General features: G+C 42.5%; 1 protein-coding gene across 1 annotated transcript in view; it reads right to left on the bottom strand.

Annotated features, from left to right (window-relative positions):
- SPEF2 (sperm flagellar 2) overlaps nt 1-24,837 on the bottom strand; it is a gene marked incomplete at both ends in the record, with an annotated part of 171,105 nt that overhangs the window by 12,573 nt on the left and 133,695 nt on the right. The window contains 3 exons of the mRNA XM_082835419.1: nt 12,903-12,995; nt 18,463-18,645; nt 19,352-19,458. Coding sequence (XP_082691545.1) covers nt 12,903-12,995; nt 18,463-18,645; nt 19,352-19,458 — 383 coding nt within the window. The remainder of the gene's footprint in view (nt 1-12,902; nt 12,996-18,462; nt 18,646-19,351; nt 19,459-24,837) is intronic.

The raw sequence follows: 24,837 nt of genomic DNA on the forward strand, positions 1-24,837 counted from the left end.
CAGCTTGTTTGGCAAGTCTCTCTCGTATCCTGAATGACTGAGCTGATGCTCAGATCTAGATGCAGTGTCTCATGCATTTGACAGCGTGAGGAGTTAGTACTCTGGGACCTAATATCCTCTGGGGCCCCACAAAACCTAGGCCAAGCTCTGGGACACAGAGGTCACACTTAAGCAACTACGCGGCCCTGTTTGGGGAGGTGACTGGCTCTTCTCAAACATCTGCATACAGTGACCTAGAGAATCTTTTTTTTTTTTTAATAAATATGTCTGTTTATAAAGTCATGGAACTGATTTTTTTAACATCTTAATTGTAGTATAATTGCTTTATATTGTTGTTTAGTTTCTGCTGTATAACAAAGTAAATCAGCTATACGTATACATATATTCCCATATCTCCTCCCTCTTGTGTCTCCCTCCCACCCTCCCTATCTCACCCCTCTAGGTGGTCACAAAGCACCGAGCTCATCTCCCTGTGCTATGCAGCTGCTTCCCACTAGCCATTCATCTTACATTTGGTAGTGTATATATGTCCATGCTACTCTTGCACTTATTCCCAGCTTACATTTCCCCCTCCCCATGTCCTCAAGTCCATTCTCTATGTCTGCATATTTATTCCTGTCCTGTCCCTAGGTTCGTCACAACCATTTTCTTTTTTTTTTTTTAATTCCATACATATGTGTTAGCATACGGTATTTGTTCTTCTCTCAATTTCGTTTCTTTTTATGGCTGAGTAATATTCCATTGTATATATGTGCCATGTCTTCTTTATCCATTCATTTGTCGATGGACACTTAGGTTGCATCCATGTCCTGGTTATTGTAAATAGAGGTGAAATGAACATTGTGGTACATGTCTCTTTATTATTATTATTATTTATTTATTTATTTTTTTGCAGTACGCAGGCCTCTCACCGTTGTGGCCTCTCCCGTTGCGGAGCACAGGCTCCGGACGCGCAGGCTCAGCGGCCATGGCTCACGGGCCCAGCCGCTCCGAGGCATGTGGGATCTTCCAGGACCAGGGCAGAAACCCGCGTCCCCTGCATCGGCAGGCAGACTCTCAACCACTGTGACACTAGGGAAGCCCCCGTGTCTCTTTTTAAATTATGGTTCTCAAGGTATATGCCTAGTAGTTCTATTTTTAGTTTCTTAAGGAACATTCATACTGTTCTCCATAGTGGCTGTATCAATTTACAGTCCCACCAAGAGTGCAAGTGGGTTTCCTTTTCTCCACACCCTCTCCAGCATTTATTGTTATAGATTTTTTGATGATGGCCATTCTGACCAGTGTGAGGTGATACCTCATTGTAGTTTTGATTTGCATTCCTCTAATGATTAGTGATGTTGAGCATCCTTTCATGTGTTTGTTGGCAATCTGTGTATCGTTTTTGGAGAAATGTCTATTTAGGTCTTCTGCCCATTTTTGGATTGAGTGCTCTGTGTTTTGATATTGAGCTGCTTGTATGTTTTGGAGATTAATCCTTTGTCAGTTGCTTCATTTGCAAATATCTTCTCCCATTCTGAAGGTTGTCTTTTTCTCTTGTTTATGTTTTCCTTTGCTATGCAAAAGATTTTAAGTTTCATTAGGTCCCATTTGTTTATTTTTATTTCCATTTCTCTAGGAGGTGGGTCAAAAAAGATCTTACTGTGATTTATGTCAAAGAGTGTTCTTCCTATGTTTCCCTCTATGGGTTTTATAGTGTCCAGTCTTACATTTAGGTCTTTAATCCATTTTGAGTTTATTTTTGTGTATGGTGTTAGGGAGTGTTCTAATTTCATTCTTTTACATGTAGCTGTCCAGTTTTCCCATCACCACTTATTGAAGAGGCTGTCTTTTCTCCATTGTATATTCTTGCCTCCTTTATCAAAGATAAGGTGACCGGGCTTCCCTGGTGGTGCAGTGGTTGAGAGTCCGCCTGCTGATGCAGGGGACACAGGTTCGTGCCCTGGTCCAGGAGGAGCCCACATGCTGCGAAGTGGCTAGGCCTGTGAGCCATGGCTGCTGAGCCTGTGCATCCGGAGCCTGTGCTCTGCAACAGGAGAGGCCACAACAGTGAGAGGCCATGTACCGCAAAAAAAAAAAAAAAAAAAAAAAGATAAGGTGACCATATGTGTGTGGGTTTATCTCTAGGCTTTCTATCCTGTTCCATTGATCTATATTTCTGTTTTTGTTCCAGTACCATACTGTCTTGATTACTGTAGCTTTGTAGTATAGTCTGAAGTCAGGGAACCTGATTCCTCCAACTCCGTTTTTCTTTCTCAAGATTGCTTTCACTATTTGGGGTCTTTTTTGTTTCCATACATACTGTGAAATTTTTTGTTCTAGTTCTGTGAAAAGTGACATTGGTAGTTTGATAGGGATTGCATTGAATCTGTAGATTGCTTTAGTCATTTTCACAGTGTTGATTCTTCCAATCCAAGAACATGGTATATCTCTCCATCTGTATCATCTTGAATTGCTTTCATCAGTGTCTTATAGTTTTCTGCATACAGGTTTCTTGTCTCCTTAGGTAGGTTTATCCCTAGGTATTTTATTCTTTTTGTTGCAGTGGTAAATGGGAGTGTTTCCTTAATTTCTCTTTCAGATTTTTCATCATTAGTGTATAGGAATGCAAGAGATTTCTGTGCATTAATTTTGTATCCTGCTACTTTACCAAATGCATTGATTAGCTCTAATAGTTTTCTGGTAGCATCTTTAGGATTCTCTATGTATAGTATTATGTCATCTGCAAACAGTGACAGCTTTACTTCTTCTTTTCCGATTTGGATTCCTTTTATTTCTTTTTCTTCTCTGATTGCTGTGGCTAAAACTTCCAAAACTATGTTGAATAACAGTGGTGAGAGTGGGCAATCTTGTCTTTTCCTGATCTAAGTGGAATGGTTTCAGTTTTTCACCATTGAGAATGATGCTGGCTGTGGGTTTGTCATATATGGTCTTTATTATGTTGAGGTAAGTTCCCTCTATGCCTACTTTCTGGAGGGTTTTTATCATATATGGGTGTTGAATTTTGTCAAAAGCTTTATCTGCATCTATTGAGATGATCATATGGTATTTCTCCTTCACTTTGTTAATATGGTTTAATCACATTGATTGGTTTGTTTATATTGAAGAATCCTTGCGTTCCTGAGATAAACCCCAGTTGATCATCATGTATGATCCTTTTAATGTGCTGTTGGATTCTGTTTGCTAGTATTTTTTTGAGGATTTTTGCATCTCTGTTCATCAGTGATATTGACCTATAGTTTTCTTTTTTTGTGACATCTTTTGTCTGGTTTTGGTATCAGGGTGATGGTGGCCTTGTAGAATGAGTTTGGGAGTGTTCCTCCCTGTGCTATATTTTGGAAGAGTTAGAGAAGGATAGGTGTTAGCTCTTCTCTAAATGTTTGATAGAATTTGCCTGGGAAGCTGTCTGGTCCTGGGCTTTGGTTTGTTGGAAGATTTTTAATTTCAGTGCCTGTGATTGTTCTGTTTATATTTTCTATTTCTTCCTGATTCAGTATCCAAAGGTTGTGCTTTTCTAAGTATTTTTCCATTTCTTCCAGGTTGTCCATTTTACTGGTATAGAGTTGCTTGTAGTAGTCTCTTAGGATGCTTTGTGTTTCTGCAGTGTCTGTTGTAACTTCTGCTTTTTCATTTCTAATTTTATGATTGAGTACACTCCCTCTTTTCCTTGATGAGTTTGCTAATGGTTTATCAATTTTGTTTATCTTCTGAAAGAACCAGCTTTTAGTTTTATTGATCTTTGCTATTGTTTCCTTCATTTTTTTTTCATTTATTTCTGATCTGATCTTTATGATTTCTTTCCTTTTTCTAACTTTTTGGTTCTTTTGTTCTTCTTTCTCTAATTGCTTTAGGTGTAAGGTTAGGTTGTTTATTTGAGATTTTTCTTGTTTCTTGAGGTAGGATTGTATTGCTATAAACTTCCCTCTTAGAACTGCTTTTGCTGCATCACATAGGTTTTGGGTCGTCATGTTTTCATTGTCATTTGTTTCTAGGTATTTTTTTTACTTCCTCTTTGATTTCTTCAGTGATCTCTTGGTTATTTAGTAGTGTATTGTTTAGCCTCCATGTGTTTGTATTTTTTACAGTTTTTTTCCTGTAATTGATATCTAGTCTCATAGCGCTGTTGTCGGAAAAGATTCTTGATACAATTTCAATTTTCTTAAATTTACCAAGGCTTGATTTGTGACCCAGGATATGCTCTATCCTGGAGAATGTTCCATGAGCACTTGAGAAGAAAGTGTATTCTGTTGTTTTTGGATGGAATGTCCTATAAATATCATTTAAGTCCATCTTGTTTAATGTGTCATTTAAAGCTTGTGTTTCCTTATTTATTTTCATTTTGGATGATCTGTCTATTGGTGAAAGTGGGGTGTTAAAGTCTCCTACTATGATTGTGTTACTGTTGATTTCCCCTTTTATGGCTGTTAGCATTTGCCTTATGTATTGCGGTGCTCCTATGTTGGGTGCATCAATATTTACAACTGTTATATCTTCTTTGATTGATCCTTTGATCATTATGTAGTGTCCTTCTTTGTCTCTTGTAATAGTCTTTATTTTAAAGTTTATTTTGTCTGATATGAGACTTGCTACTCCAGCTTTCTTTTGATTTCCATTTGCATGCTATATCTTTTTCCCTCCCCTCACTTTAAGTCTGTATGTGTCCCTAGGTCTGAAGTGGGTCTCTTGTAGACTGCATATATACAGGTCTTGTTTTTGTATCCATTCAGCCAGTCTATGTTTTTGGTGGCAGCATTTTATCCATTTACATTTAAGGTAATTATTGATATGTACATTGCTATTACCATTTTCTTAATTGTTTTGGGTTTGTTATTGTAGGTCTTTTCCTTCTCTTGTGTCTCCTGCCTAGAGAAGTTCCTTTAGCATTTCTTGTAAAGCTGGTTTGGTGGTGCTGAATTCTCTTAGCTTTTGCTTGTCTGTAAAGGTTTATTTTCTCCGTCAAATCTGAATGAGATCCTTGCTGGGTAGAGTAATATTGGTTGTAGGTTTTTCCCTTTCATCACTTTAAATATGTCCTGCCACTGCCTTCTGTCTTGCAGAGTTTCTGCTGAAAGATCAGCTGTTAACCTTATGGGGATTCCCCTGTACGTTATTTGTTGCTTTTCCCTTGCTGCTTTTAATATTTTTTCTTTGTATTTAATTTTTGATAGTTTGATTAATATGTATCTTGGTGTGTTTCTCCTTGGATTTATCCTGTATGGCACTCTCTGTGCTTCCTGGAGTTGATTGACTATTTCCTTTCCCATATTAGGGAAGTTTTTAACTATAATCTCTTCAAATATTTTGTTAGTCATTTTTTTTATTCTCTTCTTCTTCTGGGACCCCTATAATTCTAATGTTGGTGCATTTAATTTTGTCCCAGAGGTCTCTAAGACTGTCCTCAATTCTTTTCATGCTTTCTTCTTTATTCTGCTCTGCAGTAGTTATTTCCACTATTTTATCATCCAGGTCATGTGTCCATTCTTCTGCCTCAGTTATTCTGCTATTGATTCCTTCTAGAGCATTTTTAATTTCGTTTATTGTGTTGTTCCTCACTGTTTGTTTGCTTGTTAGTTCGTCTAGGTCCTTGTTAAATGTTTCTTGTATTTTCTCCATTCTATTTACAAGATTTTGCATCATCTTTACTACCATTACTGTGAATTCTTTTTCAAGTAGACTCCCTCTTTCCTCTTCATTTGTTTGGTCTGGTGGGTTTTTACTTTGCTCCTTCATCTGCTGCATATTTCTCTGTTTTCTCATTTTCCTTAACTTACTGTGTTTTGAGTCTCCTTTTTGCAGGCTGCAGGTTCGTAGTTCCCGTTGTTTTTGGTTTCTGCCCCCAGTGGATGAGGTTGGTCCAGTGGGTTGTGTAGGCTTCCTGGTGGAGGGCACTGGTGCCTGTGTTCTGGTAGATGAGGCTGGATCTTGTCTTTCTGCTGGGCAGGGTTGCATCCAGTGGTAGGTTTTGGGGTGTCTGTGAACTTACTATGATTTTAGGCAGCCTCTCTGCTAATGGGTGGGGTTGTGTTTGTCTTGCTGGCTGTTTGGCATAGGGTGTCCAGCAGTGGAGATTGCTGGTCATTGAGTGGAGCTGGGTCTTTGCATTGAGATGGAGATCTCTGGGAGAGCTCTCGCCGATTGATATTACATGGGGCCAGGAGGTCTCTGGTGGTCCAATGTCCTGAACTCAGCTCTCCCACCTCAGAGGCTAAGGCCTGACAGCTCGCCAGAGCACCAACACCCTGTCAGTCACACAGCTCAGAAGAAAAGGGAGGGAAAAACATTACATAAAATAAAATAAAGTTATTAAAATAAAAAGTTTTTAAAAATTATTTTAAAAAGAGTAATTAAAAAGAAAAAGAGAGCAGTCAAACCAATAAACAAATCCACTAATGATAACAAGTGCTAAAAACTATACTAAGATACACATAAAAATCAGAAAATAGTCAATCACATACAGCAAACCCCAAGTCTACAGTTGCTCTCAAAGTCCACCACCTCAATTTTGGGATGACTCATTGTCTGTTCAGGTATTCCACAGATGCAGGGTACATCAAGTTGATTGTGGAGATTTAATCTGCTGCTCCTGAGGCTGCTGGGAGAGATTTCCCTTTCTCTTCTTTGTTTGCACAGCTCCTGGGGCTCAGCTTTGGATTTGGCCCTGCCTCTTTGTGTAGGTCACCTTCTGGCACCTGTTCTTTGCCCACACCAGAGGGTGTTAAAGGAGCGGCTGCTTAGGGGGCTCTGGCTTTCTGAGGCCAGGAGGGAGGGGCACAGAATGTGGGGCAAGCCTGTGAGGGCAGAGGCCAGTGTGACGTTGCACCAGCCTGAGCCATACTGTGTGTTCTTCCGGCGAAGTTGTCTGTGGATCACGGGCCCCTGGCAGTTGCGGGCTGCACAGGTTCCTGGGAGGAGAGGTGTGGACAGCGACCTGTGCTTGCACGCAGGCTTTCTGGTGGCTGCAGTAACAGCCTTAGCATCTCATGCCCGTCTCTGGGGTCCGTGCTGATAGCCGCGGCTCGCACCCGTCTCTGGAGCTCCTTTAGGTGGTGCTTTGAATCCCCCCTCCTCGCGCACCCCAAAACAATGGTCTGTTGCCTCTTAGGCAGGTCCAGACTTTTCCCTGGACTCCCTCCCGGCTAGCCGTGGTGCACTAACCCCCTGCAGGCTGTGTTCACGCCACCAACCCCAGTCCTCTCCCTGCGCTCCGACCGAAGCCCGAGCCTCAGCTCCCAGGCCCTGCCCGCCCCGGCGGGTGAGCAGACAAGCCCCTCGGGTTGGCGAGTGCCGGTCGGCACCGATCCTCTGTGCGGGAATCTCTCTGCTTTGCCCTCCGCACCCCTGTTGCTGTGCTCTCCTCCACCATCCCGAAGCTTCCCCCCTCCGCCACCCACAGTCTCCGCCCGCGAAGGGGCTTCCTAGTGTGTGGAAACCTTTCCTCCTTCACAGATCCCTCCCACTGGTGCAGGTCTAGTCCGTATTTTTTTGTCTCTGTTTTTTTTTTTTTTTCCTTTGGCCCTACCCAGGTATGTGGGGAGTATTTTGCCTTTTGGGAAGTCTGAGGTCTTCTGCCAGCGTTCAGTAGGAGTTGTTCCACATGTAGATGTATTTTTGATGTATTTGTGGAAAGGAAGGTGATCTCTACGTCTTACTCCTCTGCCATCTTGAAGGTCCTCTGGAGAATCTTTTAAAAATGTATGTATATGTATAGCTGATTCACTTTGTTATAAAGCAGAAATGAACACACCATTGTAAAGCAATTATACTCCAATAAAGACGTTAAAAAATATAAAAATAAAATGTAGATTCTTATTAAGTAAACGGCTCTGGAGCAGTCTCAGATTCTGCATGTTTAGCAAGCTCCTATACAATTCCCAAGATGCTGGCCCTGGCCTACACTTAAAGAAGCAAGTGCCTAGGTCTAGAGACACCATGTTATTCTTTATTACTGACAGTCCTTACAACTATGAGCAAGTCCAATTATACATCCATGAGATAACAATTGGAAAAATTATTTTCTATTTGACAAATCCAATAAAATTTAAATAAGAATAACTTTGATAGGAAAATACATGAAGTCTGTTATGCCATGAATCTGAAAAGAATCTTAGAGGTCAATGGGCTCTGCAAGCTCGTTCATTCAGTCACCCCTTTTTATCAAACGTTTACTGAGGGTCTGCTGTGGCACCGAGCTAGGCTCAGATGCTTTGAAACACTCTCTGATGGTAAGGCAGCCTTAGGCATTTGAAGAGTCATGATCCAGCTTTTGGGTTCCTTTAGGACCTTATATTTTCTTCATCTTCCCACTTGCCTTTGGAAGTCCTCAGGGATTCCCAGCAGGACTAGGGGTAGAAGGGAGTTGACACCAACAGATAACCATGGCATTGTCCTTTCATGTTTATCTTCCATTTCTTTCATATGAATCCTTGAACTTTAATACTATTTTCATTGAAATGCTCTTAAAAAGGCTGTGTAGGTGCAACACATTATTTCCATTAACAAAGAAGTTCAATGTGATATATTGAAGGAAGATGGGCAAAAATAAAATAAGTTGACATGTGAACTCTTCCTCTAATTACGCAGGCTTGATTTTAAACCAATGGATGAGACATTCAAAAAAGGTGAGGCCTGCTATGTTCTTAAGATCATTTAAAATGTTGTTATAGGAAGACTCCTAAGGAGGCTTCAGAGTTTCCCTGGAAAACCCCTCAAATACATATCTTGTATAATCCCTTGCCCTTGAGTATGGGTGGGATTTGTAAATATGATGCAAAGCCAATTTTCAGAGTAAAGGTAAAGAGATTTTGCAGACACAAGGTCCTTAATCAGTTGATTTTGTGTTAATCAAATGAGAGCTCAACCTTGGGCTCTGATCTAATCATGTGAGCCATTTTAAAAAGGACCCAGGGGCTTCCCTGGTGGCGCAGTGGTTGAGAGTCCGCCTGCCAATGCAGGGGACGCGGGTTCGTGCCCCCGTCCGGGAGGATCCCACATGCCGCGGAGCGGCTGGGCCTGTGAGCCATGGCCGCTGGGCCTGCGCGTCCGGAGCCTGTGCTCTGCAACGGGAGAGGCCACAACAGTGAGAGGCCCGCGTACCGCAAAAAAAAAAAAAAAAAAAAAAAAAAAAAAAGGACCCAGGACTTCAGAGAGAGATTTGAAGCCAGCAAGATGCTTTCCTGCTGGCCATGAAGAGGTAAACTCTGAAACTGTGAGAGGGCGTGTGGCAGGGAACAACAGGCAGCCTCTCGGAGCTGAAGTTCTCAGTCCTACAACTGCACGGATCTGAATTCTGCCAGCAGCGCACCTTGGAAGCCAGTCCTGGAACCAATATAGGAATTGGCCTCAGCTAAGATTGCAACCCCAGCTGACACCTTGATTTTAGCCTTCTGAGACCCTAAGCAGAGGACCCAGCTAAGCCATGACTGGACTTCTGACTTACAGAAACTCTGAGGTAATAATTGGGCCTTGGTTTAAGCCACTAAATTTGTGGAAATTTCTTACATAGACTCAAAACCCAACACAAATACTATGGTTTCATTCATTCAACAAGTACTTATTGACTGTGCAGAACCTTAGACGGCTCCAGAAAAGTACTTAGGACTGTTCTAGACTGTTCTAGGTGCTTGAAATGCACTTACTAGGAAAGAGATAAAGATGCGTGCTTTTAAGGAGCTTAATTTCTAGAAGAGGAAGACAGACAGAATAAATAAAGTAAATTAGATAGTCATTATGGAAACACAGGGAAAAAATGTAGGTCAAGGAAAGGGGAATTGGAGTGAAGGGTGGGGAAGAGGGGCAGGTTGCAGAATTGAGAAGATGAAAATTGGACAAAGGTTGGAGGTGGGCAGGGAGTAGGCAGGTAGGACACGCAGGGGAAGGGCCACACAGGCAGAGGAGAATGCTGAGGCCAGTGTCCTCAGGTAGGAGCATGCCTGCACATTTGATCAACAGGGAGGAGGCCAGAGTGGCTGAGGCAGGGGACAGAAGAGGCAAGGCCGGTTGGTTTCTTGAGGACTTTGGGTTTTCCTCTGACTAAAACGCAGTGCTGTGGGATGGCTGGAGTAGAGGCTGCTGTGATCTGCCTGTGACCTGAGCCAAGACAAGGGAGACATGGAGGACCTGTGATGAGGCCGCTGCTGTCACGCAGGTGAAGTTGGCTGGTTTGTTCCAGTGACAGCAATGGGACTTGGAACAGGTGGTCTGATCCTGGACGTATTTTGAGGGTAGAACTACGGGCATTTCCTGAAGGACTGGATGTAGGGTTTTGAAAAGGAAGAGAGCTGGGGATGACTCCTAGGGTTTTGGCCTGAGCAAGAGGAAGGACAGAGTTGCCACTGACCAACATGGAGAGGGCTCTAGGTGAAGGTGGGGCAGTGAGGTGGTGGGGATGGGAGGTCAGGGACCCAGTCTTGGACATGATGAGTTTGAAATGTCTACTAGAACATTCAAGTGGAGATGTCCAATAGACAGTCGTGTCTAGGAGTCTAACGTTTGGAAGAGAGGTTAGGGGTGGTGGAAATAGACACTTGGGATTTGTTAGCAAAAAGCTAGTATTTCAAACCACGAGCCCGGCTTCAACAAATATTAACAGCCCAAAGAAATAGAAGGATTTCATGTGGACGGAAGCTGTGGAGAAGAGATTAAGACAAAACTGTAAATTTGCATACGGTGAGATTAAATTGCCTTTTCTCAAGAAATCCCTATGAATTTTTAAAACACTGGAATAGTTGCCCTTGATGTTGTGTGGAAAGCTGGGCAGCCAGGCCATGGCTGAACCTTGTCAGTTATAAGGAAGTGAGTGGTCACTGTCAGGGGACAACGATGTGATTGCAACACGGACGTGTCTCAGGGTTCCTTTTACGGATGCAACTGGACCTCTTACCCAGTGCCTAGGACTCTGAGGTCATCTGAGCCCACAGACAGCAGGAATTACAGTCTGTCCCTGGGACCCCTGGCAGCCCTGGATTGTAGAGAACACAAATGACAAAGCAGGGGAGCTGGGTGTGGCCAGCTAGATCGTAGGCCAAGCCCTCTTTTTAAGAGCTAAGCAGAGGCCCCGGCAGGTGAAGGGATCTATTCAAGGTCCTACAGTGGGTCATGTCAGAACTGGGAGCAGAGGCCAGGGATCCTGACGCTCAGAATTCCTCTTCATGGGGTGTTTTCTCCCCTGATTTGGTCTTTACTTACTCTAATTATGGCCAAAAAAGTAAACGTATTATATTGTTTTATGTTTTCCCTTTGCACCCCTTTCTTTAGCTTCTTAACCATTAACTGGTGTTTTACCATGTAGAGTTAGCGTGGTTAGCTTCTGTTTACCTGACACTGACATCGGGCTAACTGTGTGCCAATCACTGTTCTAAAAGTACCACACATATGAACTCACGCTGCACAACACTCCCAGCAGAGAGGGATGAAAATAAAACAACAGCACAGAGAGGGTAGGTAACTCCATTGAGACCTCGCAGCTTGTCAGCCGTGGCATCTGTGCTTTTAATCCCAGTTGAAGGGTGTTGAGATTTATGAAATGCTGAGCATCCAGTCCATGGGGCAGAGAGGACACCACCCTCTTCTGTCCTCTGGACAACACACACACACACACACACACACACACACACACACACACACACACACACCTGTCAACCATCCTTTGCCCTGTAAGAGCGCTTCTTTCTCAGGCTCTGTGGTCCTGCCTCTGCCCCCCACTTTGTTCCTTTCCTATGTTCACTTTCCAGCAGTTTGGGTAGCAGCAGGTGGGAGCCACACCCTTCCTTGGCATCCCAAGGCCCTTTCCGGCCTCACTGTGTCGCAGTCCTCGGGACTGACCAACACAGGCTGTCTCCCGCCTTTAGCAGCTCTGTGAGCCATGGAAGGGCTCTGCTCTGATAAACACTTCTAAAAACCTCTGGCTGAAAAGGAAGTTACTTGACATCGTATTCAGACTGCTGGCTTCTTCCCAAGGAAGGAAGAACCTGTTTGTATTGTTGACAGATCTGTTCAAAGAATCATATAGAGACACCTTCCAAAGCTTTACAGGAGAATTGAGCTCAGTTCTCCAGTTTATAAAACAACCAACAACCAAAACAAAATCTGCCCGTGCAACTGCCAGCCTCATGTCTTGGACATTTTTTGGTAACTCCCTGACCTCTTTCTTTCACCTGCTCTCCTGCTAGCATCTAAGAGAGATGCTCAAAGAATATGCGTCCAATGGAAGGGAATTGCTCACTTTCAGGTTACGACTGGAGTCATGTTCAATTTTGCACTGCAATTTTTAACCCATGGCGGGCTGAATTGATCAATCGATAAAAAAGTTTGCTCTCATGTCTGAATCTACCATTCAACTTTTCTCATATTTTATTGAGCTTGGATGTGTTGAAGTCAGAATGGTTTTCAGATTTTAAGGGCTTGCATTCTATTGTGGCCTCAGGGATAGAAGCTAATGATAACAATAATGATGATGATGATACTTCTGATGATAATAATGATAATCTGACGGGTAGTGGGCAATACAGTAAGCAGACTCTTGGAATGTTGCTCAAGTTAGTCAAAATCAAAGAGAAATGAACAAAGACATACATTGGTGAAAGTCAGTTCTTATCCAAAGCTTTTACAATTGGAAGGGCATTTAGCGAAAAGTGTGTTCAGTACCAGCTTATTTGCTAGATGAGAAGAGTGAAACCCGGAGAGCTTATGGATATTGTCTGGGATCACATAGTGAGTACACAGGAGAAGCCTGTCTAAGATACTGGTCCCTGCTTCCCTCCAGACTCTCCTATGCTGTCGCCATAGTGAATATAAAACTCTGCACTTGGGGGATACAGCAAAGGACCTGGGAGTCGGGGTGGAATCTAAGACTAATTACACAAGTGGGAGAAAAGACAAGAAATGGATCAATGTTATGGAATTACCTCTATAAGATGCTCCTGCCTATTGAATGGCAGAGGTTCAAGGGGATTTTCTGGAATTTTTATATCTTCATCTCCCGTAAACCACAGACCAGCCTACACAGAAAACAAAAATGAGAATCATTAAAGTTACACTGAGATGTAATTGTTTCTCTGAAAACCACAGAGATTGAAGCCATCTCTGCAGGTGTCTAGAGCAGTGGTCTCCAAAGTAGGGTGCAGAAACCATGGGGATGCTGGAGAAAATACTAGAACTTCCATTCACATGTATTGGATCTCATTCTTTTGTAATTTTTATTTTAAAAAATTTGATAATGTATAGAATACATTAGTGCAGTAGTACACATGAATAATTTATAAATGAAACCCCACATACTGGGGTGCCTGCTGCACTGTAACTGTTGCAGCATGCAGTGAAGCTGGGAGGTCGCCGCCCTGGATGTTGCTTGCACAGCAGTACTTTGGAGGGGTCAGTGCCCTCCACTAGCTCATATCGCTCATGTCCTGTTCATGTTGCTCTCTGTTCTTGGAGCCTAGTGTGGTGCTGGGGCATATTGTTGGTGTTGGAAATCTTTGCTGAGTGAGTGACTGACTGAATCAAGAGCTCAGCACCTACTTTTTAATGACAACCTTCATTCTCAGCCCATGTCTGACACTAATTACCAAATTCCTTGGTTCCCATTTGGCGATGCCTCACCCCCTCTCCCTTCCTCTCACGTCTACTGCTGCCATGCTGGTGTACAGCCTCATTGCCTCCATCACAGGCTGCTCCAGCAACCTTGGAGCTGTCTTCATTTCCAGTCTTTCTCGTATTTGTTTCAGCTCAGACCATTTGACCATATCAGTTTTCTCAAAACTTTAATCTTGTCATGTCATTCTCTGCTTAGAACCATTTCCTACTCTTGCTCTTTTGCTCACATCATTACTCCTACCTGAGGTGACTACCTGTTCACCAACGTAAACCTACTCATCTTTGCAGACCCAGCTTAGATCATACCTCCTCAGGGAAGCCCTCTTTGATCTCTCCTCGAAACTCCAATTTGACTTGTTTATACCAGATATTTGGCATTCAGTTCATTCCTTTGGGTGTTTTCATTCATGTCTGCTACTGAACATCAGGTATTAATTCCTCGGGTTCAAAGAATGTGTCTTGCCAATCTTAACTTTTAAACATGTCAAGCACTTCATATACATAAGCATCTTGTTCCTAGGTCTTTCTCCCTTACCATCTTCCAGAGGGACAATCTACCCTTGGCACTGCCTACTTCCAAGAACCATTGGCCAGCCTAACCTGACTCTGGCCTGTGCTTGTGCCTTCTTTCCTTCGAAGAATCACCCGTGTTTTGAGAGAAGGCTGGAGTGACACTAGGTAGCTTGTAAGGGGATGCAGCCCCCAGAGGTGAGGACCGGATTTTCTTTTCATTTAGAACAGAGGAGTGCTGGCCATGCAGAAGCCTGTGAGGGAGAAGACACAGAAGCAGCTAAGGTCCAGCACGGGCTCGGGCTTTGAATGTAAGTGCTTTGCACTGACTGGGAAGAATCCTTGCCCAGTGGCCAATCTGTGGACCATAAGTACCACTCCATGGAGAATAGAGAGATGAGGAATGTAGGTAAGATTTATGCTTCAGGTCATGATGGAGTGACAAAGCTCAGAATTACCCTCCTGCCTTAAACAATAAAAAAAAATGACCAATATATATGTAACATAATTTTTTCAGATGTTAGACAACAGGCAACTCAGGACAGTAATTCCTGAAATAAGGAGAACAATGAGGACCCAAGTATTGCTCAGGCTACAGTGTCAGGAGAGGCACCCAGATAGACCTGGCACATCCTGCTGGATTGACAAGATAGATTTGGAGCTGGGGGAGGCCACGATGACTAGAATTTTCAGGGCAAAACACTAGAGATGCACTGAAAGAGAGTGTGAGCCCTAGAGATCTGTAGAAAGATCTCCGCAAGTCTTGACTGAAAGCCAACCTCTGGATGTATGTGTGGAAAATGCCAGAAGCTGGAGAAAGAACCACAGGAAGGGAGTAAGCTGAACTGTTCCTGAGTCTCACACAGGGCTGGGACTATGTTACCACCAGGGAAAATTTTACCACCCGGCAGAGTGGAAGGACCTCCTGATACACAAGGCATTGGGTAGCACTCCCAGGAGGATATTGCCTTAGTAGTGGGGCTAGATTAGGCCTAAACTAAAGGTTGCTCTGGACCCACTCTTATCAATCTTAATGTAGCCTTGAAAGGATAAAACTGATTGCAAATAACATTACTGCATGCCTGACAATATTTAAAGGTATATAAAATTGGACACCCACCAATATAAAATTTATAACATCTGGCATCCTATACAAAGGCATGCAAAAAAGCCAGAAAATATAACCCACAGTCAGAAGAAACATCAATCAATAGAAACAAACACCGAAATACACAGATGATAGAATGAACAGACAAGGATGTTCATTTAGCTGTTCTAAATATATTTCATTTATTCAAGGAGACAGAGAAAAATGCATATAATGAAGAGAGAAATGAAGGATATAAAAAAGACCCAACTTAAAGAGATCAAAAATATATTTCAAATAAAAATGCTCTGGATTGTATTAGTAATAGATTTGACTCTGCAAAGGAAATGATCAGTGAACTAGAAGATGGAGAAGTAGAAATGAATACAAAATAAAGTCAGAGAGAAAAAAAAAATTGGAAAGAAAAAAGAATCCAGGAGCAGCATCCTGTGGGACAAACATGTGACTGGATTTTGAGAATGGGAGAGAGGAGTACAGAAAAAATATTTGGAAAAAAATTTCTGAAAATTTTCCAAATTTGACAAAAATGGCAAGCCCACAGGTGCAGGAAACTCAGTGACACACAAGCAAAAGAAATATGAACAAAAGCACACCGAGGAACACGATAATCAAATTGCTGAAAACCAGTGATAAAGAGGAAATATTAAAAGGATTCCTACTCATCCCTGATTTCTCAACCATCAATTCCATATCCAATTGTTTCAATGCACAGGAATTTTCCCTTATTCTTAAAACCAAGAATTCAGTCATGTTAGTTTTTTAAAAATAGATAATATTTTAAAGATTAGGAAACTGTTTCAAAGTGTTTCACATACAAGAGGGTCACATGAGAAAGAAGAAAGAACCTAATCAGAGAACAACTTATATTTTTTAAAAAGTCATCCATGAAAACGTTAGCAGTGCGAAATGTTAAACGCGAACTGTAGGTTGGGTTTAAATTGATCAAGCAAGGTTCAGTCAACCACATCTTGCCCCACTGGATAATCAGGTGATTTATCCTTGAAATGTGGAAATGTCCTTTGTGGACATTTGGTCAAAGAATAAATAAAATATGGTCAAAGAATTTTAGGTTAGTTTACTTTTCCTTAAGGAACAAGTGCTGCGCTGTTTGGATCCTAGAACATCTGATTCATTAAGCCTATGATAACCTGCGTTCTCATTGACAGAAGATGAGTTGAGAGAGTTCACCGTCAAAGCATTCTGCATGAGTGTGACTAAACCTCCACACGTGACAGAGGCAAGAGTGTGACAGCTGCAATCGGGCTGGAGCAAAGGCAGGCGCACTTTTATGCTCGCGTGGCTTAGCCCAGGTATGCAGCCACAGCAGCTTCACAAACGCTGTATCTTATTCCATTTTAGAAGCTGGGGAAATCAGCACACTCTTAAGTGGCGATTATGATGAACTCGCAGTTAGTCAAAAGAAAAGAAAAAAGACAAAATAAAAAGCAGAGTAGGGAGCTTATTTATTTATTTATTTTCCCCTCAGAGAACTTCATTTCAGCAATGTAGTTGTACTATTCGACTACTGTATTCGAAGGTGGCATTTTCAACAAATCATAGCATTTTACCCTAGAAGCTGTTTTGACAGTCCCATGAAGGAACGCTGTGTGTATGATGTGGAGAGCGCTAGAGATCTGTGAGTCATGTGGGGAGGTCAAGCGGGCCTCTCCAAATGGCCACCTTGTCCTGAGCCTCCTGAGGAGTGGGCGTTGGGTGCGTAAGCCGAGAGGGCAGAGCTCAGAAATCAACTGCTCCCAAAACCCAGGCAGTGTTCTGATAAGTATTTCTGAGTTTCTGTTTCATGCAGCAGCCAACTTTCTCTAAGAAATTCACACTTTTGGTGAGGAAGCTTTCTGGTTTTGCTCAGCACTGTGGTACAAATTACGAACACCTAAGTTTGTCTCACGTTTGTGCAAAAAGATGTTTAAATTGACAACCTGTGTTCATTGACACATACTGTAAAGAGTGAAGGTTGGTACATTCATGAGCGCCCACTTTTAAAAATCTTAAGCCAACAAGAAAATAGAGTAAGTTTTGCCCTGCTGTTTATGTTTTTACACAAAACATCTCTATAAGTTGTAAGCCCAGGTCCAGGACAATGAAAGAGTTCACAAAGTGCTTTACTTGGGAAGCATATAAATTAGAGCCCAATCAGCTATGCGCCTTTCTTGATCAGGCTGGAAGAACCTCTTCGATGTGGAAGTGCTATTTCCTCTGGCTCAACTGTCTGAGCGTGGGAACGTCAGGGCTGTCTATGAGCATGTCTTTCATTAATCAAGGAAGAAAAGAGAAGCAGGAAGAGATGTGATCTTTCAATGGTGAAATATACACGAGCTACAGGCACCTAGAGATTATCACCCTGTTTCAAAATCAGCACCTTATAAACGTTTCCACCTTTCGTGTCTACCAGCAATGTGAAGTGGTGAGAATTAGGATGAATTCGATTAGTGGACACAAAATAAGTCATTCAGGCCCTTCTTAGTTATGGCATTTCATTCTTCCTCCCTCCTTACTCAAGCTTCTCAAAAATGAATCGACTGTCTTATCTTCACTTCCTAAAGACCTATTTATTCCATCAATCCTCTGCAATCTAGACTCTGTATGCTCCCAAAATTGCTCTGGTGAAGGTCAGTAGTTACATCCTATCTACAAGTCCAATGGCCAGGTACCATGTTACTGGATTATCCATCACTTTACACACTTCCCTCGGGGGATCTGGTCCATTCATAACCCCAACAACTGCCTACGTGATAGTGATTGGCTTCTGCATCTGCCATATCAGATGGGACATTTCTGTCTGCATTTCCCACAGACATTTCAAACTCAACGTGTCCAAAAACATCTTATCGTTCACCACGCTTGTGACTGAAAGAAAAAAATAAAAAACCCTTCCCCTTTCCCTGTGTTCATTGTAACTGCTGTTGCTACTCCCGGAGTATTTGGTATTGGGCATTGGGCTGATTAAAAGCTCTGCAGGCAATTCTAATGTACAGCCAAGGTTAAGAACCACTTGGTAGGACGACAATGATGTTTTCTGTGATTTCTTTCAGAACCCTTAGCTCTCCAAGCAGTTCTGACTTTTTCAGATCCTTCCCTGGGGGTGGGAGCCAGACTTCTACCTGGGACTTGGACAGTGCCTGTGCTGACTCTAGGTGCCTAGACATGGTCCATGAGACCTGGTGTTGTGAGATCAGGGAGCTTCTTAGGTCAGAAGTACTCTGGTAGGGTTAGTGCCACCAGGGACTGGTAGTGACCTGCATATACTGCTCGAAAGTGACTGTGCCCAGGTGTTCCTCATCCACAGCCTGGAACCTCTTCAGGGTCTCCAAGAGCTCCTCCTCCAGAGGAATGGGCCAAGGCAGCGCGACTACTAACAAGAATTTCCGCCAGTCCACGAACTCCGAGTTTGTTACCAATAAAGATGTTAACTCCTGCAACTAGAAGAAAGCAGGAAATGCCATTGGAATGTTTGTATGACTCTCTTGTGACACTCTACCTGCTCGTGTTTCTTAGTAAGAGATTCTGATGAAGGAAGTAAGATTTTAGCTTGGCCAATAGGGTCAGTTCTCACTTTTGTTCCTTCAGGTTCTACCAAGCAATCCATGCCAGACAGAACTTAGAGAGTGTTTTTGATTTTTGCTTCCTCGACATTTGTGGTTTTTGCTTACCGTTACACAAGGAATTAACACTTTTGACTGTACTATACTTTGTACCTTTTCAGCAGAGAAGGAATAAAGATGATAATTACGATTGTGGGAGGGCTCTACAACTTGTAGGGAAATACTCTTTAACCACTTTGTTTTCTTAAGGAACAGAGTACAAGGAAAAGAAAGCACGGCCAGAATCATCTCCTATTACTGGTTAGGATCACTCCGTCTGGTAGTAATAAATACAAACTCACTGGCCGAGTCTCATGGTCTCTGTCGCGTTTCATTGACTGTCAGCATCGTCACTTATTTTCAAATACTGAGCATGAACATACTAAGTGTTTAACTTGAAGTTCATTCATTTGTTCATCCAGGTTTATTGGCTGCTACTACATGTCGGTTACTGTGCAGGTACTGGTTATTTGAAAACTCTTGACTTATTGATTAAAGAAGAAGAATTCTCAAAGCTTGAAACCCAAACAAAATAGAAGCTTACTTCAGGTTGAGTGAGGTTCATCCAACTACTAGGAAAGTTGTTTGTTCCAAGGTTCATGGTTACCAAATCCAGCAGAACATCAGCAAATGCTTTGTTTCCTATCATGCCTAAAATACAATGAGAAATATTTTTCCGTTTTATTATGTGATTTGTTTCTTTCACTAAAATAGAACAAATAATGGATATTTGTATAATCACTTTATTCATTCTCTTTAAAACTTTAGCCTTTAGAGAAACAGAAGACACTTTGGAAACATAAAAATAATAATCAATTTCCTGATTTTCTCCAATGGTTGTTTCTCAGCTAAGTCAGCACGTCTTTTTCAGTGAGTAATTAATTGTTCAGACTGAATAAGATACTGAGGCTTTATATTTTAGTTTGGAGTCTTCTTTGACCTTGTACTCAGAATAGGTTGAATTTAAAAAACTACTGCAAATGGTTTCCCTGGTGCTGCAGTGGTTGAGAGTCCGCCTGCCGATGCAGGGGACGCGGGTTCGAGCCCCGGTCGGGGAGGATCCCACATGCCGCAGGGCGGCTGGGCCCGTGAGCCATGGCCGCTGAGCCTGCGCGTCCGGAGTCTGTGCTCCACAAGGGGAGAGGCCACATCAGCGAGAGGCCCGCGCACCGCAAAAAAAGAATGAAACGTAGATGTAGAATCTCAAATTTTTCTTCCTATATCTAAGTTTTTAGCATTTCTAAAGTCCAACATGAACTTTATCATTTCCTGTAAACTTTAGGAAAATGTAGTAATACTTTTAAAATTTCAGTGGTTCAAATAACATGCGCAAGGTTCAGATCTGGAAGGCAATTTTCTGGGTAGCAAGAGCAGAATCTTTCTTTCTTTGATAAGACTGTATAACCAGCAGTTTGTTCAGAAATAAATTCTCTATCCTTTTTGATCAAACCTGAGTATCCAATTTTATAGAGATGAGAATAACTTTCCCAGGTAGTGGAACTTTTGGTAAAATGATCTTTACATGATACTATATTGGTTTACAGACAAGTTAGAAATTATCCATTCATGTTTCTCAAGATGAAACCACAAATAAACTCAATTGAAACCATGAAGAGGCTCAAAGTATTTAAAAATTCTGGTAGATACGTAAAATATTTCCACTGTCTCTAACAGCTATGGTGCAAGCAAAGTGTAAGAAAATACTTTCAGTTCACATAGGAATTGTTTATCTGGGAACCCTAGTGTGAAATGTGAAAACTATTTTGACATTTGGCCTTGTTACTTAAATGACCAAGGCATATAATAATATGGCCTTCACATATAATGCAGTAGCGGAAACAGATAAGCTTACAAATTTTGTTTATGGATCAAAAAAAATTCTCTTTCCATTTGGCCCTAAGTTAGTTACCTAATGCAACCATCATTTAGAATTATCCAGGAAAAACAGTTAATTGTAAGCCAGGCCTAAAGGAACTCAGAACATAATTATAGTCTAGTTACACTTAGCAGTAACTCTCAGAAAGATGACATCAAAATAATACCATTGCTTAGAAGTATATACTTCACCCAAAGAATGTGAAAGAATGTGTGAATATAGAACTAGAATTAGAAAGTCAGAGGAAAACCAATCTTTGGAGTTTTGCTCTGTAGGTCTGGATGATGCCAAATGCCTTTTGTGTTTGATATGAAGACTGGTGACTTTTACTTTTAACTTTCAGGTTTCTGAAAATAGTTCTTTTTGATCAATGATGAGGTCAACACTTGTCACATTACTAATCGCTTTCGTCAAGCCTTTCTGAGTTTGATGAACAATCCGAGATAGGTCTTGTGTCACCAGTTGAAGACGGTGTTCTTGTATTCCATCAATGAATGGCTTTCCTAGGGTCAAAGTCATAAATGTCTGGAGAATTCAACTGAATTATCAGGAGATCTGTCATGCTATCAGCCTTGACCATGGCATGCATTTGTGGCTTAGTGCCCTTCATCTGACTAAAGCCACGTTCTGCTTCAGCTGAACTTGCAAGGAGGCTCAGCGCTAGGTCCACGAGTGGTAGGATGTTCAGATACTTGCGTAAATAAACAGAATTCACAAAATCCCAGGTCAATGTGTGGATGTTCTGAAATCTAGGAGGAAAAATGAAAAATGTCAAAGATGGAGACTCCTGCGTTTTACTCCAATATTTATAAATATCAACTAGGTTACTTATGCTCACCTAGCATAAATCTCTAATTTCAACATGCTCCTTTCTGTGTCTACGTCGTCAATTTTCACCTTGGCAGCTTCCAGTACTGGTTTGTAATGTGCAATCAGGATGGACACCTCCTTTTCTCCAAATTCTGCAATCAATACGCCCAACAAAACGTCACATATCTTAGAGACATGTATACAGACAATCAAAGAACAACAGATTCAGAGCCGGAGTTCATACGTTACCTTGATTTATCTTTGCTGGCCGCAGTTTAAAGCTCCCAGTCGCGGCTGCCTTCACCACATCTTGGTTGACATCTCTGAAACAGCCTCGCAGCCTCTTGATAAGATGTGTTAAAACCATGTTTCTCACATCAGAAATGTTTCGCTTTCCTGCGAGGAGGCAGTTACCCTGAAAGTGTGTGACTGAATCCACTGGGCGTTCTTTTGGCCCTGGTCTGGGGAGGGTAAAAAAAATTCCCCCGAGTAGACAATTATGTGCAAAAGCACCTAGCAAATGGTTTCCCAAGTCCATCTGTCTGGTTGGATAGACTCTCAGATCATCCCGGACTCCTCACCTTGTCTAATATATTCTGAGCATTTCCAGTGTTGACTCTAGGGTGGCCAATATATCAGCAATTGAAGAGTTTCTGTTCTGATTGACGCGGGACAGAATGCTGAGGACATCAGTGATATCCAGCAAGAAGTGGACACATTTAACAATGTCTGCCTGCAGGAGGGACTCTACAAGGTCTTTGGCTTTCTGATGATTGGTGTCACTTCTGCCTTCCCTTGTCTGTAACATGGGCTAGGAAAAAACAGTGGTTTATCTTTCTCAAAATTATTATTTCAAATGGCGCAGTAAAAGTATTCTTTTTATTCTGAAAAAACTAAAATAGTACAGTATTTCAAAATTACTTACCGAATGCAGCTGCTGGACAATTGATATCCTTTGAGAAGATTCTGGAGGGAGGCCTGTAATCCTTGAAGCCACCTCCGGCCTCCTATTTGAGAAGGTATCACAAGTCGAAGGTGAAGGCCTTTGAAAGTACCAGAGTACTCTTATGAATAGGAGAATTGTGATAGAAGTGGTAAGTGCTGCGGAGAAGGTCTCTGACATCGTTGTACAGGGGAACGCTCTGGAACACCGCTTTGTAAGATACCTCGAGATGATGTGCAGAGCAATACACAGTCAGCGCACATGGCTGGATTTCTCTTAAAAGCAGGGCCACCCCGCTGCCATCTTCTCGCTCTGAGCCATGGGCACCATCACTTGCGAAACCAACCAGTTTCTTTGCCCAGTCTTGGTTCAATAGTCGAAGTTGAAGATTTCTCTCTAGAGTGTTCTCAGGGGCATGTTTTATTGCCAGAGGTCCCTTCTTTCCCCCTGTCTGTACCCCAGCGATTTGGCAGTGTCCTTTCCCTGCGCACGCTCACTGCTTGTACACAAGGTCAGCTTCCTCGATTGAACTGTCTGTGATCCCATCACTGAGGACGGAGAAAAACTTACTTTTTTCTAATTTCTCTCTTAGAGCTCTCTGTTCTACTTCAGCAATAAACTACGTAAACGTTCTGGCCGATTTGTTCGTTCTGAATACCGGGCCAGTATCATCACCCCTCATATCATCCAACAAGCACATCCAGATAAAATCATTGAGGGGACGTCCGGTCTTGGCGATGGCGTGGCAGGATGGGAACAAGTTCTCCACCCTCCTGAGGGTGACCGTGCTCATGGTCATCACCATCAGCTCCGGTTTTGCTCCCTGGGGAACCTCTTGTCACTTCCACGAGGGAAGCCTTGGTGTGAGCCTGGCTGAGATGGTGCGCGTTGAGGAATTCAGTCCGGAAGTTGTTGGTGCTATAAAAAAAAACTCACTTGGTTTCCCTTCGACTTCACTCCATGTTTACGACACAGGCCACAGAACATAAGATCTAGTATCTCATCATATACAAGCCAAGGCTATTTTTTAAGACAAGTTTTCAAAAATTGATTGTTCCTCTTTGGGAGGTTACGGTCAAGCTTCTGAGGACTTTTCTGCCTTTTGGTGACTCGACTCAGAATCCCTGCCTTTAAAATAACTCCATGTGGTTATTTCAAGTAATCACCAATGCCCACCTGCAGCTTTGCTTAATCCCTGTCCCCCCTACACTTGCTCATTATTCCTGGAACAATCTTAGTGAGTGCTTACTACTTAGCAGGCATTTTGGTTAGTATGCCAAGTGCTCTACATCATTTAATCGTCATCACCCAGTATCCCTATTTTATAGTTAAGAAAGTTGGCCAACTACTAGTCTCCATCACCATTTTATGGGTCAAAAACCTAGGGCACAGAGAGGTTAATTAATTTGTCCGATGTCACAGTGGTCATATATGGTGAAGCTGGTGGTCGCTAGCAGGCAGTCTTACCCTCCACGTTTACACACTTCATATTACAGGTTTCTCTTATGGGCAAAGGGTGCTATGGTCTCCTTCCCCCTAGAATCCGTTTCTCCAGGCAGGAGAGGGGCACAGCATTTTGCTGTCATTTCCTTCCCGAGGTGAAAGACAAGAATCACAGGACATGCAGGGCAGTGTGTCTGCAGGATTTGCTTTGGACGCCTCTCCCCTCCTGCCTCAGCCCCGTCTTCTCTGGCAGCGGTAGGGCCAACTTACTACAAGAAAGGCATCCTTCCTGGATGGCTCTGAGGGACGATGAGACTGTTTCTGAGAGCGGCAGATGGCTACTGTCTCCCCCCAAAGCCTCAACTAACCAAGAGGCAGGGGTAAGAAGCGTACCTGGCTTGTTCCCTGAACGGAGTAACTAGAAAGCTCTGTGGGTTTTCCTAGGCTTAGCATCTCTGAGAAAATTCTAAAACTATGATACTATATATCGGCAGGTAAGTAAGCCCCCTATTTTGGTCTGAAAGGTAGTTCAGTTAGTCTGACATTTACACAAATCAAGAAATACAGAAAGATTTCTGAGAAAAGGTACGATAAGAAAGGACTGATGCTATTGACAGGAATAGCTCACCAGGGGGCAAAATCTAGGGGTCAGAGCAGAAAGGAGTGTGGCCCCCAGGTGCCCTGTGGTTTTCTCAGCGGGTAAACTCCTTCCGCTTGCTTAGATTCAGATCACAGAAATATGTCGTCATGCACCTTCAAAATCTCAATGTAGATTCCATTTTCCCCGGTGCCTGGAATACTCCGCCCCTGTTTTGCTTCCTGGAAAGTTCTATCCAAAAGTTTCCCATGGGCTACAGCCTTTGCTGACCCACACAGACAGCAACAACTGCTTCCTCCTTGAATTCCTGTAAAAACCATGTAGCTGGATGATCTAGCCTGGCCAGTACAGCCTAGACTT

This window comes from Leucopleurus acutus, assembly GCF_964270905.1.
Source record: "Leucopleurus acutus genome assembly, chromosome: 3".
Taxonomy (NCBI): domain Eukaryota; kingdom Metazoa; phylum Chordata; class Mammalia; order Artiodactyla; family Delphinidae; genus Leucopleurus; species Leucopleurus acutus.